This window comes from Cyprinus carpio, chromosome B3, assembly GCF_018340385.1.
Source record: "Cyprinus carpio isolate SPL01 chromosome B3, ASM1834038v1, whole genome shotgun sequence".
In the NCBI taxonomy this organism is placed as follows: Eukaryota; Metazoa; Chordata; class Actinopteri; order Cypriniformes; family Cyprinidae; genus Cyprinus; species Cyprinus carpio.
In genome coordinates, this window is record NC_056599.1 from 40,674,383 (window position 1) to 40,693,903 (window position 19,521).

Consider the following 19,521-nt stretch of genomic DNA (forward strand, 5'->3'; position numbering starts at 1 on the left):
TTCCAGGACAGCCAGAAACCTAGGAGTTGTGATGGATCATCAGTTAAGTTTCACAGACCATATTGCTACAACGACCCGGTCCTGCAGATTTGCCTTATACAACATTAGGAAGATTAGACCCTTCCTGTCAGAGCAAGCCCCCAACTTCTTGTCCAAGCTCTTGTTCTCTCCAGACAGGACTATTGTAATGCTCTCCTGGCGGGCCTTCCTGCATGTACTATCAAGCCTCTGCAACTGATCCAGAATGCAGCAGCGAGGGTTGTCTTCAATGAGCCAAAAACAGCTCATGTTACTCCTCTCCTCATCAGGTTACACTGGCTACCAGTAGCCGCTCGCATCACATTCAAGGTACTGATGCTTGCCTACAAAACGACCTCTGGGACGGCGCCAACATACCTAAGCTCATTAGTTCAATCTTATGTGCCCTCCAGAAGTTTGCGCTCTGAAAGTGAACGACGTCTTGTGGTGCCATCCCAAAGAGGTTCAAAATCACTCTCACGGACTTTTTCCTGGACTGCGCCCAGCTGGTGGAATGACCTCCCGATCTCAATTCGAACAGCTGAGTCTTTACTCATTTTCAAAAAACATCTAAAGACTCATCTTTTTCTCCTGCACTTAACCAACTAATACTAGTACTTACCTTTTTCTTTTTCTTGTCTATCATATTAAAAAAAAAAAAAAAAAAACCTGGCTACATGTTCTGTACTAGACTAACTGAGACTTGTCATAGCAATTGTATACCGTTGTTGTTCTCTCGTTGATCTGATTGTTTCTACTGTTCTCATTTGTAAGTCACTTTGGATAAAAGTGTCTGCTAAATGATTAAATGTAAATGTAATGTAAATGGTGGCATTTTTCACGAGAAACTGCTGCCATAAACAAGTTTAAAGAATTCCCAACTGTATCTGCAGCACCAGTGAGGGGAGGGAAATATTCATGTCACCAGTTGACAAAAATGTATTTTATATATATATATATATATATATATATATATATATATATATATATATATATATATATATATATACACACAATATTTTTAAATAGTGTAAATACTAAACCAATTTCTATATGGTCAGTGAAATCATGTTCACCTATATACACACACTAGAAATGACAAGGTTAAAATGACGTCACATACTGAAAATGTAAAACTTTTTTGTAACAAACATTTCTGCGCATTAGATAGTCAAAACAGTAACGTTAAGAAAAATCAAAGTTACTGAACAAATTGGGACGAACTGCTAAGGTCTGCTCTGAACATTTTTGTCTGGCACATTTCAGTAGTATGGACAGTTTTATGATCTTGTCATAGTATAATGCAGACATTAGACCGTTATTGAAAGACTAAGTGTTATAATTATATGGGATACAACAGCAAACTCACAGTAATTCTGATCACCAGATCACATTCATTTAAGCATTTATTAAAGGCACCTGGAAATAAGCTTCAATTTTAGAACAGCTAAGGAACATTGTCAGGCATGTGTTAATTTATTTATTTATTTTTTTTTTTTTTTTAAATGTGCTCAATTTTTCATATACATATATAATATTTGTTTCTGAATAATAAATAAGGATTTATTGATTATATTAATTATTAATTATATTTCATACTTGTTTTCATGTTTTTTTTTTTCAAATTTACAAATAAGACTAGAAAACAGCATTTGCTGTGTTTTAAAATAGCTGAATGAATTTAATGATAAAACATCTTCATGACAGTGCTACTAGTAGAATAACTGTCTATGATAAATCACACAGAATAGTTATTAAAACATTGTTTGTGAAAGCAGTGATGTCATGTGCATGCATCTTGACTCTGTAGAAGAATGTGTATGTGTGCAGGCGTGTTTTGTTTCTTTACAAAGTGACTGGCAACTGCTGGTCTGGGATGCATTATACAGCATTTTATGTCGTTTTTGTGTATCCGTGTGAACAGGAATTGTTTTGATAACATTGTTCTCTGTATTCAAAACTATTTAAAAAATGCATAAACATAACCTGAGTGTGTCAGATAAGAGTGACAGAAAATGTCCCCAGGACCAGGATTGAAAACCACAGATGATTACAATTCACAGCACACTAAAAACAGACATAACTGGAGACTAATAAGCTGTGATCATGTCACAAAGCTCCATGCAAACTGTACATTTTTCATTATTTGTCCCCTTGCAGTCATAATTAAGAATGAAAATATGTATAATTATCAAAGTGAGTTCTCAAAATTGAATGAGCAATCTACCATCATTACTGAGGTACTAGGGCCCTTCCTGTCAAAGAAAATAAATGATTAACAAGTTACATGCATGTACAATGAATTATTACAATGTACTGAATTATTCTCATCTCCACATACCTGTTGATTTCTTCTTGAAGTAAATGAGTCCAGTAGCTGTGATGATGATTCCCAGCACCAGACCAGAGGCTCCAATAGCAACTTTATTCCTCTCATACTCAAGGAGAGACGGATCTGTGGAGTACAGTACGTCAAATATAATATGTGACCCTGGAGCACAAAACCAGTCTTAAGTCTCTGGGGTATATTTGTAGCAATAGCCAAAAATACAAACTTAAGTTTTGATTAGTAATATGCATTGTTAAGAATTCATTTGGACAACTTCAAAAGCGATTTTCTCAGTATTTAGATTTTTTTGCACCCTCAGGTTCCAGATTTTCAAATAGTTGTATCTCAGCCAAATATTGTCCTATCCTAAAATACCCCACATATCAATGGAAATATTATTTATTCAGCTTTCAGTTAATGCATAAATCTCAATTTTGAAAAATTTACACTTAAGATTGGTTTTGTGGTCCAGAGTCACATATATCCAAATATGCTTACCACAAATACAGTTATGATATGACAGTAGCCCCCGGTTTCACAGACAAGTCTTAAGCCTAGTCCCAGACTGAAATGTAAGTCTGAGCTGTTTCAACTGAAAGAAACTCACACTGACTGATCTTAAAATATACCAGTGCCACTGTTTTCTCTCAGGAGGGACACAACTACTGTTTTTTTTTTTTTTTTCAAACATACGTTTATAAAAAAATACCTAAATGTCCTAATTGAACTATGGCCTAAATCCTAGTTTAGTCTAAGCCCCGTCTGTGAAACCAGGCCTGTGTGTCTCATCTTACCCCAGTCATAGATCATGGGTTTATTGAAGCTAGCATGCTCAACCATACAGGAGATCTTCTCTCCAGATTTGGGAGTGTACTCCAGCTCAGAGTGAATTTGGTAGTACCAATCACCATCAGCCATCTCCATAGTGGAGGTCACTTCAGAGGTCACTGGTTTACCATCTCTCAGCCAGGAAACTTTGATGTGCGGAGGATAAAATTCATATGCGCTGCACATTAACACAGCTGGATGTCTGCCACCAGCCTGTGTCACTGAACTGAGCTTAACTTTTGGTTTCACTGAATCAAAGAGAGCAACGTTATAAATATGCAGTCCAATGCATTTCTCATATGTATGTGTGCGTGTATTGCAGGTTGGGGTGTTTGACATAAGAAGTGGCATTTGAACAAAGCAGAGAAATAGAAATAATTTTTACTCAAAATAGGTTTATTTAATTCTTAGATGTTAGAGTAGATCACTCATAACATTAAAAAAAATCCATTAATAATTGTTTTCCAGTTAGTATATGCTCATATAGAAATAACACAAATGTTTATATATATAAAAAAAAAAAGGATTTCTATGAGTGACAGTAAAAGTCTCAGAGGAGTTTTGAGCCACTTACCTACTTTAATAAGGTCAGGTGTGTCCTCGGTTTTAAAAATAAATTTGCATACAGTAACACCAGCTCTCTCTGTTAGCAAAAAGGGGCTATTATTCCATCCCTCTGCAACTCTCATTCCGATCTCGCTAAACCCCACAAACTTCCTCAAAGTACTGTTGAACTGTGTGAATAGAAATTTATTTAAATAAAAACTGTCAATATACACCATGTCACTGAAATCAGGAGAGCTGTAGATACATCTTGACCGTCTTATGTAATAGTCATCAGCTGAAAAAGAAGCAGAACAATCACAGTTCTGTCAGATAAATATGACAACAAGAAAAAAAAGAGAGGAACTTTTAGAAGTAATTCACAGGGAAAGATGAATCTGTGGAGTACAGTCATATGTCAAATTATGCTGTCCACAAACAGTTTTAAGTAATATATTATAGAGAATCCATCCTCAGAGGACAATCATACAAGTCACCCTTCTAAAAAACATGCTGAAGTATATCATTTAAATCATTTACATCTACTACTAATGCAGTTATTGTTGATACTCAGTTGTATTACTCTCATCTTACCACTTTTTGCTCCAGTCAATACAGACAGTGTCAAGATGAGATGACAACTCAAGTACTGTAGCAGTGACATTTTCACAAGCACTGAATCCCAGCTGCATGTTGCCAGTGCTTTATGTTCATGTCAGGTGGACGTTTGAGGTGATTGTCCAACCAGTTACTCCAGGTATAAACATCAGATGTTACTAGGTAGTATCCTGCTTTCAATTATCATCATCACAAACTCCATCCAATTATCAATTTAAATAAAACTGTGGTGTGGATTTTTTTCTTTTCTTAAAGAAACTATTGAACTCTGACTCTATTGAAAAACCTTGGTAACTTTATTAACAAATACTGTATAATATTAGTGACTAACACACTAAGGAAGTATACAGTGACTTTTGAAATACCGGTTATTAACAAATCTATCAGGTTTCCAGAAATCAATCAATTAATCTTTTTTTTTTTTTTTTTTATGACTACAGATTGAAAGGAGCTGTAATATGGCAGTACACTGAGAAGGAAACAAGAAACATTAATTTCAGTGGTATCCGCAAACAATGACTGACATTTGTAACGCTCTGAAAGAACCGGAAAGGTTGTTATCTAAGAGAAAGGATGCATTCAAAATTGCACACTGACTCTGACTCTGGCTAGGTATGTGACGTTGAAAACCGTAGGCCTATGTATGTGCAGTGGTGTAGTGGATGGGCACGCAGGGCACACACTGCAAGGGGACCTTGTGTGGTGGGGGGCCTCCCTAAAAGTTGACCTGACAGACCAGCTTGTGAACTGATTATTAACCGTTAACAAAATGATATTGTTAAATTAGATTTAAACTTAATTAGAATGGATACGTGTATGTGATCCATTAAAAAAACTTTTTTTTTTCCTTCAGGGGTTTAATCCATGCGCAAATACATGGTCACACACTTGCAGCACTTTTGTGAAGGAATGAAAACAGAATAAAATGACATACAGGTGCTTCTCAATAAATTAGAATGTCGTGGAAAAGTTCATTTATTTCAGTAATTCAACTCAAATTGTGAAACTCTTGTTTTAAATAAATTCAATACACACAGACTGAAGTAGTCTAAGTCTAATTGTGATGATTTTGGCTCATATTTAACAAAAACCCACCAAATCACTACCTCAACAAATTAGAATGCTTCAAAAGACCAATAAAAAAAAAAAAACATTTTTAGTGAATTGTTGTCCTTCACTAAATCAATTCCATTTACTCTACATGTACTCAATACTTGGTAGGGGCTCCTTTTGCTTTAATTACTGCCTCAATTCGGCGTGGCATGGAGGTGATCAGTTTGTGGCACTGCTGAGGTGGGCTGGTGCCAAATCCTGCTGAAAAATGAAACCTTCAGCTCATCTGCATTGTTTGGTCTCTTGTTTCTCATTTTCCTCTTGACAGTACCCCATAGATTCTCTCTGGGGTTCAGGTCTGGTGAGTTTGCTGGCCAGTCAAGCACACCAACACCATGGTCATTTAACCAACTTTTGCTGCTTTTGGCAGTGTGGGGCAGGTGCCAAATCCTGCTGGAAAATGGAAAATTAAATAAGCTGGTCAGCAGAAGGAAACATGAAGTGCTCCAAAATTTCTTGGTAAACCATGCAGTGACTTTGGTTTTCAAAAAACACAAAGGACCAACACCAGCTGCACCCCAAATCATCACAGACTGTGGAAACGTAACACTGGACTTCAAGCAACTTGGGCTATGAGCTTCTCACCCTTCCTCCAGACTCCTTGGTTTCCAAATGAAATACAAAACTTGCTCTCATCTGAAAAGAGGACTTTGGACCACTGGGCAACAGTCCAGTTCTTCTTCTCCTTAGCCCAGGTAAGACGCCTCAGGAGTGGCTTAACAAGAGGAATACGACAACTGTAGCCAAATTCCTTGACACGTCTGTGTGTTGTGGCTCTTGATGCCTTGACCCCAGCCTCAGTCCATTCCTTGTAAAGTTCACTCAAATTCTTGAATCCATTTTGCTTGACAATCCTCATAAGGCTGCGGTTCTCTCGGTTGGTTGTGCATCTTTTTCTTCCACATTTTTTTTTCTTCCACTCAACTTTCTGTTAACATGCTTGGATACAGCACTCTGTGAACATCCAGCTTCTTTGGCAATGAATGTTTGTGTCTTACCCTCCTTGTGAAGGGTGTCAATGATTGTCTTCTGGACAGCTGTCAGATCAGCAGTCTTCTCCATGATTGTGTAGCCTAGTGAACCAAACTGAGAAACCATTTTGAAGGTTCAGGAAACCTTTGGAGGTGTTTTAAGTTGATTAGCTGATTGGCTTGTCACCATATTCTGATTCATGTTTTATTATTTAATTGTATATATAAATTTGTAGTATAATTTTAAAGCTGCTTTTATTTATGATTTTAATTTTGTTCTGTTCTGAATAATAAGTAAAATGTGAAGGATTTGCATCAGATTGTTTGAACCATGCAGCAAACATTTAGCTTGAAAATAAATGATAATAAAAAAATAATAAAAATAAAAAAAACCTAACAAATTACTTTAATTGCATTCCTTCACTAGCTGCGTTTTAAGAACATGTTTCACTATAACATTTATGGGTAGAATGTAAAACATTGTCAAGAGTTAGTTGTATTAACATTTGTTAAAGACAAACAAATCGTTTTATACAGATAGAAGAAAATAGTTTTGATGCAAAATAAACTATAGCAACTGGCACGCACTTGTAGACTGATTTGATGCTGTGAGGGGCCCCACCTTCACTCATGCGGGGAACCTACACAGTTTGCACTGCAAATGTGTGTAGCCCAAATGCAATTTGGACATACTACATCAACCATGTTGATACTATCATGTGAACCACACTGAGTTGCTTCGCTTACTCACCATTTATGAATCCTTTCCTTATGCGTAAAGCATCCTTTGTATGCACTTCAAAACTCACCAGACTTTGTAAGTAATCTCAGGAGGTCTACTTTTCATCTACAGTTTTATTAACACTGTGAATTTGGACATTTTACTCTTTTCACATAATATTTCTTAGTCTGCTATAAAAGGCATATTTGGATGCTTCCAATCAATAATTCAGCTTCTCTTTTATTTTTTGTACATTTTCTACTTCCAAAGCTGGTCTCATCGTCATGATTTATGCAAGACACCCAATCAATAAGCCCCTAAATTGTTTTTCTATTAAAAAAATCTGAATCCCATACTAATTATATTTAAATACAATTAGTTCAAATAGGTTATGGATGCATGAGGTTTTTGGCTATTTGAATGAAAACTTGGATAACTCTGACATCCCACATTACACAATTAAATCAAATGTAGGCACAGATTTAGCCAAAGGTTTGTCTGTTTCTTTAGTGCATTTTGCCTACGTTCTACAACTGCCATGCGTATGTTGCAATAACGCAAAATAAAGAGCTGGATCTAAATACAAACAGTGCCGTTAAACGAAAAGACACAAAACACACTGGCACAACTAACTTTATAATGACAAGATCACATCAAGAACAGAAGAAAACACAATGCTTAAATACACAGAGAAACTAATTAACAGGTGCAACAGGTAATCAAACAATGAATCATCAAGGAAACTAAAACCCAGGAAAATGACTGAAAATTATGACACAGAATGATTAAAAAAAAAAATTTTTGTCAAAGAAGAAAATACTAAGCTTCTGAATATATATGAATTACAATAATTACACTAATGTGATTTAAGATTCATTTACATCTCATTTTCAAATGTCTATATGTTACTGAGAAAGTGTTTTTTAATCAATGTTATTAAAAATAATTTATGACCATGTGATGAGAGTATAGATTACTTCTTATGAATTGCAAATGTGATGTGTAAGATTTAAGAAAAATCAGTTAAAGGCTTTTTGAGATTTATAATGACAGAATAACAGATTTTTCAGTTTTGGGTAAACTATCCCTTATATGCATGTTTAGTGTTACACAGTAAGTAAGGTTTATCATGCTTTGAAGTATTTGAGAGGCAATAAAAGGTTGATTTAATCCAAAGGTATACCTTTAGCATCAATTGTCACTTGTCATGTAGAATGAAAAGTGACAATTGTTATTATTTTCAAAGTGCTCAGTTATAAAAACAATTAACAGATATTTTCAAAGTTTGCTTCCAAGGCTTCATAAGTCAGTGACAGTTGTGTCCTTTAATGAGGAAGAATGTTCCCAAAATGACTCCCAACAGCCCAAGAGTCAGACCTACTCCACAAAACACTGCTGGACCAACACTTGGGAGGGCAACATCTACATCTGGAAGATAAATCCATGGGATAAAAGATTAACAAGTAATTTGGTCCCACTTTATAATGTGTCCCTAATACCTGTGTACTTACATAGTAAATAGACGTGTACGTAGTATGTAACCACAGTGTAAGTACACATTGGTACATAGTATCTACAGCTCTAATGTTTGTGTAACTACACATGTAACAATCCACTGAATGGTATGTGTAAGTACAAACGTGTATCAGGACTAACAACACTTTTTGGTAAAGACAGTGTTACACTTTATATTAGATTTATCATGTAATTACTCTGATGTTACACAGCAGCGACCAGTAAGTTAGGCTTTACATATAAATTGTGGTTGGTGTCCAGAATGTTACACTTTATATTAAGTGGACAGTTCCTGTGGAGTTACTGGAGTGCACCAACTCGAACTCGAGATCCAACTCCTCCCACTTTACTAAATATATTTTAGGGTAGGTTTATCCCTAAACCTACCCATCTCCACCCCATGGATCCCATTTCCACCCTTAAACCTACCCATCTCCACCCCTGGATCAAATGGTTCCAATTACTCTTATACATATTGTTGTTACAAAATGTAGTTATATAATTCCTGTTACACGAGTACTTAGTGTAAGTGAAAAAAGTGTTGTTACCAATGTCCTGTTACACACAAATACAAACCCGATTCCAAAAAAGTTGGGACACTGAACAAATTGTGAGTAAAAAAAGGAATGGAATAATTTACAAATCTCATAAACTTATATTTTATTCACAATAGAATATAGATAACATATCAAATGTTGAAAGTGAGACATTTTGAAATGTCATGCCAAATATAGGCTCATTTTGGATTTCATGAGAGCTACACATTCCAAAAAAGTTGGGACAGGTTGCAATAAGAGGCCGGAAAAGTTAAATGTACATATAAGGAACAGCTGGAGGACCATTTTGCAACTTATTAGGTCAATTGGCAATATGATTGGGTATAAAAAAGCCTCTCAGAGTGGCAGTGTCTCTCAGAAGTCAAGATGGGCAGAGGATCACCAATTCCACCAATGCTGTGGCGAAAAATAGTGGCGCATTATCAGAAAGGAGTTTCTCAGAGGAAAATTGCAAAGAGCTTGAAGTTATCATCATCTACAGTGCATAATATCATCCAAAGATTCAGAGAATCTGGAACAGTCTCTGTGCGTAAGGGTCAAGGCCGGAAAAACCATACTGGATGCCCGTGATCTTCGGGCCCTTAGACGGCACTGCATCACATACAGGAATGCTACTGTAATGGAAATCACAACATGGGCTCAGGAATACTTCTAGAAAACATTGTCGGTGAACACAATCCACCGTGCCATTCGACGTTGCCGGCTAAAACTCTATAGGTCAAAAAAGAAGCCATATCTAAACATGATCCAGAAGCGCAGGCGTTTTCTCTGGGCCAAGGCTCATTTAAAATGGACTGTGGCAAAGTGGAAAACTGTTCTGTGGTCAGACGAATCCAAATTTAAAGTTCTTTTTGAAAAACTGGGACACCATATCATCTGGACTAAAGTGGACAAGGATAACCCAAGTTGTTATCAGCGCTCAGTTAAGAAGCCTACATCTCTGATGGTATGGGGTTGCATGAGTGCGTGTGGCATGGGCAGCTTACACATCTGGAAAGGCACCATCAAAGGTATATCCAAGTTCTAGAACAACACATGCTCCCATCCAGACGTCGTCTCTTTCAGGGAAGACCTTGCATTTTCCAACATGACAATGCCAGACCACATACTGCATCAATTACAACATCATGGCTGCGTAGGAGAAGGATCCGGGTACTGAAATGGTCAGCCTGCAGTCCAGATCTTTCACCCATAGAAAACATTTGGCGCATCATAAAGAGGAAGATGCGACAAAGAAGACCTAAGGCAGTTGAGCAACTAGAAGCTTGTATTAGACAAGAATGGGACAACATTCCTATTCCTTAACTTGAGCAACTTGTCTCCTCAGTCCCCAGACATTTGCAGACTGTTATAAAAAGAAGAGGGGATGCCACACATGTAAACATGGCCTTGTCCCAACTTTTTTGAGATGTGTTGATGCCATGAAATTTAAAATCAACTTATTTTTTCCTTAAAATGATATATTTTCTCAGTTTAAACATTTGATATGTCATCTATGTTGTATTCTGAATAAAATATAAAAATTTGAAACTTTCACATCATTGCATTTTTTATTCACAATTTGTACAGTGTCCCAACTTTTTTGGAATCGGGTTTGTACTAACACAAACCATCCTGAGGGTTGTTACATGTGTGTGGTTACAGAAATATTACAGCTGTAGATACTATGTACCAATGTGTACTTACACTGTTACATACTACGTACACATATAGTTACTATGCAAGTACACAGATATTAGGGACACTTAATATAAAGATGGGCCAACAACAACAAAAAGCTGTAATATTGTCCATTCTATTTGAAAATCACACTAACCCCATATTTTGGTCTGAGGTTGACCTTGGAGGGCTTTGTGGTTCACAGTACAGCTGTAAATGTCTCCTTCAGCAGGTGTGAACTTAAGAGTGGAGAAGATGTTGAATGTATCATCTGTCCTTGGACGGTACTGACTTAAACTTATGCCCTCTGTCACAATAACATTATTCTTAGTCCATGAGATGTTGACAGATGGAGGATAGAAGCCAGTCGCATGACAGATGAGAGCTCTACAAAAACCCATATATACATCAACTTATGGATAGATGGATGTCTGGGGTGCATCTAGATCTAAACACAGAAAACTTTATTCATTCATTCTGTAGTTCAGTAGAGTAAGCAAAGATATCTTAATATGCATTATATAAACATTTGAGGCACAACTTTATGACACGGAGTACATGTTTTACACACATAACATTCAAAAGATTGGAATCTTTAGGTATTTTTTCTTGTTACACCAAGGCTGCATTTATTTGACCCAAAAAAAATTAATAACAGCAGCACAGCGATAACCCATTCAGGGTAAACAGAACAGAACCAGCGCTGATAGTAAACTGATGCACTCTTGACTAACGTGACCTGCCAGAACTAACTCTATACTTGATTAACATACAGTTTGTATTGACAGTATGGTTCTGTTCTGGGCAAGAAATCCCCAACCAGCCTAGCATGCATAAGAGCAGTGAGTGCAGCAGTGATCCCCCCCAAACAACACCATTTGCCAACCTTTCCCAACCACAAACTTACAGGGTGAACGTGGCAGCAAAGCGTTGCTTTTCTGTTACAAGCAGTGGAAAAGAGCAGCATGCCCCTTTAAATGCAGTTATTAGCTTAAAGCAACAAGCATGTTGCCAATTCCTGAAAAACTTATGCAACAAGCATTTACCAATTAAAAAGGAAAGCCTTAAGTAAAATATTACAGATGTCTTTAATGTTCTTAATGACAACTGTTTAAGGAAACACCATAAAGCAAGATAAATGACATTTAAATGAAGATAAATGTCTGGCTCAAAGAGGTATATCAGAACACTGAGTCCTGACTGAAGAGGAGAGAATGGAGACTAATTAGCTCCTGTGCAACACAATAAATCTGGTGATAATACTGAATGGTGATCACGGAAGGGTGTCATATTCCTATAGGTAAATGTGGGTCAACTGACAGTCAGCAGATGCAAGCTTGACCGTGAGAACTAATGATATGCTTGATAATTGTGGAATACTTTTACAATTTAAAGTAGCTTTTTCTCTTTTAATATATTTTAGAATGTAATTTAGTTTTTTGTGATTATTCTTGTTGTTCCCTTTCAGTCGGTCACTCCGAGTCACGTCAGTGACCGACGAATTGGGATCTTGCTTAGAGAGACCAATCCACTTTGAGTGTAACTAAATGTGTACATTGGCATGTGATGATTGCATCCAGCTGCCGCTGATCACAGCATGAGTATAAGTAGGCAGCAGGTGCAATGCATATTCAGCTTTTCGCTTCGGAGCTGAGCGATCACATCGTTCTGCTCCTGACTACTCTACTGAGAGAAGAAGACTGAAAGAGTTCAGCGCGCTCTTTGAGAGCTCTTAGTGTTGGTGGTACTGCGCTTCTGCGGTGGTGGTTTCCCATGTTGAGTGTGTTGCACACACGGGGCTGCACTACCCCGTTTTTGTTGCAGGCGGCCATCTCTCCTGTGCGCTTCAGCACGCTAAAAGAGCTCTTTCCCTAAAAGATCATACAAATTTTACTCCTTTTAAAAAACAATGTTTTCTCTATCCATAAACAAACCTTCAACAGTGCAATTCTCAAAATCTCATCACCACCTCAAAGTATAACCTCACAATCCTCGATTCTGTCATTACCTGCCACTGGGTGATGGTCACAATCGCTGCCTCACCTGTCTGGGCATTAAGCACACTGAGGTGGCGCTCGTGGATGAGTCATGTTCTCATTGAAGGAAGATGACCATCTCTAAGCTGCGGGCCAAGCTCCGTTACATTACAAGGGGCAGAGATCCGTTACCTCTGCCTCGATCTAGTTCTTGTCATGGCAGTAGTCAGGTGGGGGCTACTTCAGGCAGTGGCATGGGCGGTCTGAGGGTTACAGTGGTGGCAAACCCTCCAGGGAACCAACCCTCGAGGGACCATTGCTCCTCTTGCACTCTGCAACCACTTGAGCTGCCAGTGGAACGTGCTGGGCCCTCTACAAGGAGCATACTAGCAGTATCCTTTGGCGCTCCTCCCGACGACCGGATGTCAATCGCTGCATTGGGGGGTGAGCCAGAGCATTTTGGAGAGGATGATTTGGCTGCGCTGCTGCCCTCCGAGACTGTAGCAATGCCTGATTCGGAACTGGAAATGACGGCAATGCTTTCCTGGGCCGCCGTGAGGGTAGGGCTTGACTGGAGACCTTCACCGTGTCTCAAGCCCTCAAGGTTGGACAATTGGCACTTCAGGGTGGTCTGTGCTGGTTCTCAGCACCCCGCCCTGGTGCCGTTCTTCCCGGAGATGCATGAGGGGCTTACCAGATCATGGATGGCACCTTTTTCTGCTGGAAACCGACCTGCTAATTTCTCCTCCCTCTCCACTCTCAACAGTGGTGTAGCTAGGGGATATACGCCCTCCAGTGGAGTGGTCAGTTTCGATGCAGTTGTGTCTTATTTACCACCTCAACCGAGCAGGACGAACCATGCCTCCCCTCCCGAGTCTGTAGGTACTCGTCTGGTCAGTAACACTTTATTTCAATAGTCCACTTTAGACATTCTACTAACAATAAATAACATTGCAACTACATGCCAACTAGCAGTTAGAGTAATAGTAGACTGTCTGCTTAATATGTTCTAACACTTTCTTTTTCAATTTATTCAACTAACCTTAAACCTACCCTAACATTCTACTCTGAGAGTTAGTAGACATGTTGCAAATTAAGGAGAATTAGTTGACATGTAGTTACAAAGTTACATATAGTTAGTAGAATGTCTAAAGTAGACTATTGAAAAAAAAGTGTAACCACTGGTTCTTCAGGCTAAAGCACTGAGGGACCTGCACGAGGGTGGTCACGATCCGGAAGTTCTAAAAGAGCTCCGAACCACAAATGTCCTCGCACTCTGTGCGACAAAGGTCACTGCGAGTTCTCTGGGTCGTGTGAGTTCACTGCGAGTTCACTTGTGTTCCAGGACCATCACCTCTGCCTGTGTTTGGTCAACATGAGGGACACCGATAAGTCGGTTCCTCAAGTTCCCTGTGTCCCAGACTGGACTCTTCGGTGACACAGTCGACAACATGGCCCAGAAGTTCTCGGCTGCACAGAAGCAGACTGAGGCACACGTCCTGCCCCGGTGGGTAGCTGCTGCTTCCACCCGTACCCCGGCTGCAGCGCCCCAGCCTGCTCATCGCTGAGGGTGGCCCATTGCGTCCACCCCCACTCCCATGCCACAACCGCAGCAGCCTCAAGCAAGTGGTGCCATGAAGCTGGGTGACCCAGAGAAAGAGGGAACTGTTCTTTGGGGGGTGGTGAATGCACCTCTCCCTCCCCTGGAGGAGGGCCGGGTGGAGAATCTGGTTTCCAAAAATCTCGACAGGAGAGCACTTTTTGCTTCTGCCGAGACTTCTCACTTTCAGTTGTTTTACTCCCAGACCGATGGAACACTCAGCACAGATGCATTGGCACACAGTTGGCTGCGGGGCCTCCGCAAGTATGCGTTTCCATCAGTGAGCCTTCTCGCACATACACTGTACAAGATCAGGGAGGAAAAAGAGCAGATCCTGCTCGTGGCGCCTTATTGGCCCACTCGAACCTGGTTCCCAGAACTGATGCTCCTCGTGACTGCTCCTCCTTGTCAGATTCCTCTGAGGAAGGATCTACTGACTCAGAGACGGAGCACCTTATGGCACCCGCATCCAGACCTCTGGAAATTTCATGTCTGGTCTCTGGACAGGGCGTGGAGGTTCTAGGTGACCTACACCTATTGCTGCCAACCACGACCCCGTGGAAGGGAAGTCAGTGGGAAAGCATGACCTGGTCATCAGGTTCCTTAGGGGGGCGAGAAGGTTAAATCCTCCATGGCCCCCCTCTATACCCTCTTGGGACCTGTCTCTAGTACTCACAGCACTACAGCAGAGACTATTTGAGCCTTTGCAGACAGTTGAGCTGAAGTTTCTGTTAATGAAAACTCTGCTCTTGCTTGCACTGGCCTCCATCAAGAGGGTGGGGGACCTGCATGCATTTTCGGTTGATGATTCATGCCTAGAGTTTGGGCCGGCTGACTCCCAGGTAATCCTGAGGCCCTGGTCCAGCTATGTGCCCAAGATTCCCACTATTCCCTTCAGGGATCAGGTGGTGAGCCTGCAAGCGCTGCCCTCGGAGAAGGCAGACCCAGCCCTAGCTTTGCCAAGTGGATCCCATATGTGTAAATCTGCGGTATAGCCTCAGGGCCCGTGTTTCCCCGGCAGACTTCTGCCATTTTCCAAGAGAGTTACAATCACCTCTAATCTTCCATATGCACCAAACAGTTGAGCTGCTAAATGTTTTATAAAAAAAAAATAAGTATTCAGTTCAGTATTCAGTTCAAAATCTTTTGTAACATTGATTAAAAGTGTCAGTAAAGACTTTTTATAATGTCATGCATCCTTTTGAAACCTTGTTTTCAACATTGATAGTAATAGGAAATTTATTTTGACCAGCAAATCAGCATATTAGAAAGATTTCTGAAGGATCGTGTGACACTGAAGACTAGAGTAAGACTAGTGATTTTTTATTATTATTAAGACCCAGGGAACATATGATATAACAGGTCTTGGTGAGATATGATGAGGAGACTGACCTCCTTCAAAACACCCTTTGGGTATGAGGAACCTCCACCACAAGCGTAATTTATAGCATCAGCTCCAACTCCCTGCAACCAGTACCAAATTTAGCAGCCACCTCTCTGTCTTATATACACAGGAAAACTCACCCTAACCAGAGATGATATCTGTGCCCCCAGAACCAAAGGAGGAGTCCACGCCCACCATGGACCCAGCTCTAGAGCCCCCTCCATTCACAGAGCCAGAGCCAGTCATTATGTCCATCATAAAACCTGAGCCAGTTGTCACATCCATCCCAAGGCCAGATCTTGTTCCAGGTCTGTCCGAGGGGCCAAAAGAAGAGCACTGGCTAATTGATTCTTGGTCAACAGCAGAACCACAAATGTCAGCTTACAGTTAGCTAACAGGGCTTTTTGGAAACGCACGCCTTTGTCCTTCCTACCACTTCCATGGATCCACCTGCTCTGCTGGTGCTGCACATCTCCTTGGCTTCACCCTGGCTCCCTCCAGCTCTTCGGCTCCACCTCAGTCTTCTTCTTCACCAGTAGCTCAGCCTTGTGAGGTGGAGTCTCTGGGCCCATGACACCACCTTGGCCTGTCAGTCTGCTGCCTCCACCATGGTTTCACACTCCCTTGTTCCTTGTTGTCCTGGTTTTGCCGCAGACTTCTGGGCCTCTGGCTGTGCCTTAGCCTTCCACCCCGTCAGTTCGATTGGGCTCCTTCTTCCCTCTGGCTCTTCCTGTGTCCTCTCTACCTCTGGTTTTGCCCTTCTTCCGGGCCTCTTTGTCATTTGCCTTAGTTACTTAAGCCCCTTTCACACTGCGATTCCGGCAAATACACGGGTAATGTGTCCCGGCATTTGTACCCGGGTCGCTAGATTTTGCACTTTCACACTGCCAGTGATTACCCGGAATATGTGCGTGCGTTCACACATAACCTGTAAAGGTCCCGTGAAAACACGTGATATCAGGGTGTGACATGTAATGTACGAGTCGAAAACACTAGGCACGTTAACTTTCACTGAAGCTGGCGAACGATCTCAGCTTCAGCGCGGAAAGTGAGGAACTAACTGATCTCTGCTTTGTTACAGTTTGTGCATATTTTTTCGTCGCGAACATTGATCTGCCTTCAAAACAAACTAAAAGAGTCGTGCAATAAACACGAATCAACACCACGACACGTCATGATTTCTGGCTTTTGTTCACACAGCGCTCGTTCCGGGACTGAACCCGGCAATGTTACTAGGTCCCCGACCCAGGATCGATCCCGGAATCAATCCCTGGACATGTTTGCATTCACACAGAAGTCGACCCGGCAATGTTCCGGCAATTTGCCGGGTCTGACGTGCAGTGTGAAAGGGGCTTTAGTTTCATCTGTGTCTAGTTTAGTTGCCTTTGTTTGCTTCTTGTGTATATAGCTCTGTGTTTTAGTTGCTCCTTGTTAGTTCTCATGTTTACTTTGTGTGGTAAATGTGTTCCTGGTATTCTGTGTAGAATGAGGTGTATGCTTACAATGTATGCACAGCTCCCACATGCACTTTGAATTGTTTTTACACTACTTTGTCCATAAGGTTTCAACACTGAACTGGGCCATTGTTTAACAGTCGGAAAAGATCAGGCTTACTATAGATCAGGAGAAAGCCTTTGATCATATAGATTACCAATATCAGTTTCATGTTCTTATGTGTTATGATTTTGGGAAAAAAATGTATCAGTGTTTCATGCTTGAATGAATAAATGAATAAATGAATGGTTCTGTTGTATTGAATTTTCGTAGATGTGATGCAACATACACACATTCTGCTTTCTTTACCTTCTCAGATATAACCTAATCCATCATTTCTAGTTGTAACATCATGTTTTCAAATTAGTGACAGAGGTTTGGCCACTTTTTAATTGCAATAAAAGATACTGAACCTGTGGTGTAAGAATCATTTTGTTAATTATAATTTTGTATTTTGGACACTGCTGATATGTAGCAATAACACACTGTTGTTTATGTAATATTGGTTATTTAATGAAACCATTATAAACCCTTAAGAAAGTGAACATTAAAATGTCATGTTTAAAACTGTAAACGTGTAAAGGCTCATAGCACATATTCATGTCTTACCCATTTCTAGTGGTAGGCTCTTGAATGTTTGAATAAATATTGGTAAGTCACGTTTGCATCCTACTATTGCATCAGAACCGATTTCATAAAACTTGGGAAATGTTATGTTTTTTGGTCCCAAAAAATCAGGTAGTGTGTCTACTGCTGTCTTTTGTTTAAAGTTGACATGCCCCAGTTCCTCTTCATCATATCCAATGTAAAACTCTTCTTCCACATCAGAGCATGCAGCATATAGAAAAAGCTTCATGTTCAACTGAAATAAATTCAACATCATAAAAAAAAATACAATAAGTTTAATTTTTTAGGTTGACAATTCAGTTACTTTGGATAGCTGAGAAAATGATACAATATATTTCTTGCTGATGTCAATCAATAGAGATTTTCCATATCATCAAAATTGCAATGTAAATATCCTCACAGCTTTTAGGGCTGAACTACTACAATAACTTGATGTTTTTGACAAGTTAGAGAACATTTATTCATTTTACTTGCATTGTTCATTTATTTATTTAGTATTATTTTTTTTAAATATTGAAACTGGTATGTAAACTGGTGAAATTTTACTGGTAGGCCAATGATTAACGACATTAGCCAAAATCAGATAAGACTATTCTTCTAAACTATATTTGAGTTAGAATTCTTAAAACCCAGCATCTGTGATTTCAAGTATCTATTTGGATGACATCTTTGTTTACATTTCAAAAATGTTATGTGGCCATTACAGAACGTCTGCTGTGTTTGAGTGACTCTAATATTCCATACATTTCTTATAATGACTCAGTGAATACTGTCTTACAATTCAAATAATATTATGTATCATATAAAACTCCTAAATTACCTATTTTTTAGTATTACTTTCTTTTTTTACTGATTTTTATTATATTGAACAAATATTCCCATTAAGTTGCTAGATGTTTTGCAAAAAAATCAATACTTGAAAATTACTACTTGTCGATAATAACAAAGCATTTAAAAAAATAATAATAAACCAAAACTTCTGATAACCTTACACAATAATCTTATAACGGAAAACATTTAATGAAAACATTTAACTCTAATGAACGCACAAAAGCAGCTTTTGAAATGACTAGGTGTTACAAGTGATTAGTTATAAGTTTGCTATTTTATCATTATTATATCATTTATGAAAATAGTACCTAAGCAAATTAAAAAACTTCAACTTACATTGAGCACTAGTTGAGAGAACAGCGGTTAGGGTGAGAATGGTTATGTACAGCTCCATCTTGATAGATTAGAGTTGAACAGTCATTAGGGAAAAATTAAACCGAGGTGAAAAAACAGGTGTTATTTTAAAGTTTTTTCATCATCCACTCAGAGTTTGACACACACAATGACACTGCTGTTTCTCTAAGAAGAATAAAAAAGGTTTTCCTCTTTCATCTGACATGCAGCTGGCTAATCTTTTCTAACATAGGATACATTGAGTCTGCATGTGCAAACATAAAACTGCAGTAACAAACTATGGATTAAACCCCCCAAAAAAGTTATTTAAAGTGTAGCCAGTTGCATAAAAGCTTTAGACTAGTCTTTTTATTTCTTTAAGACAGGTCATTATTTGTTTATTT

General features: G+C 39.2%; 1 protein-coding gene and 1 pseudogene across 2 annotated transcripts; both read right to left on the reverse strand.

Annotated features, from left to right (window-relative positions):
• Positions 1 to 1,672: 1,672 nt before the first annotated feature.
• Positions 1,673 to 4,405, reverse strand: LOC109112543 (beta-2-microglobulin-like). Of its 2 annotated transcripts, none has more exons than XM_042721011.1 (5): positions 4,313 to 4,405; positions 3,750 to 4,016; positions 3,142 to 3,423; positions 2,360 to 2,473; positions 1,673 to 2,273 (listed from the first exon to the last, which is right to left on the reverse strand). In XM_042721011.1, the coding sequence occupies exons 1-5, from the start codon at positions 4,380 to 4,382 to the stop codon at positions 2,251 to 2,253; spliced, it is 756 nt and encodes a 251-aa protein (XP_042576945.1). In that variant the 5' UTR covers positions 4,383 to 4,405; the 3' UTR covers positions 1,673 to 2,250. The 2 variants fall into 2 exon arrangements, with proteins under 2 accessions (XP_042576945.1, XP_042576946.1); XM_042721012.1 differs by having other exon boundaries at positions 3,750 to 3,909; positions 4,313 to 4,383.
• Positions 4,406 to 7,758: 3,353 nt separating this feature from the next.
• LOC109112544 lies at positions 7,759 to 19,290 on the reverse strand (annotated as a pseudogene).
• Positions 19,291 to 19,521: the final 231 nt, after the last annotated feature.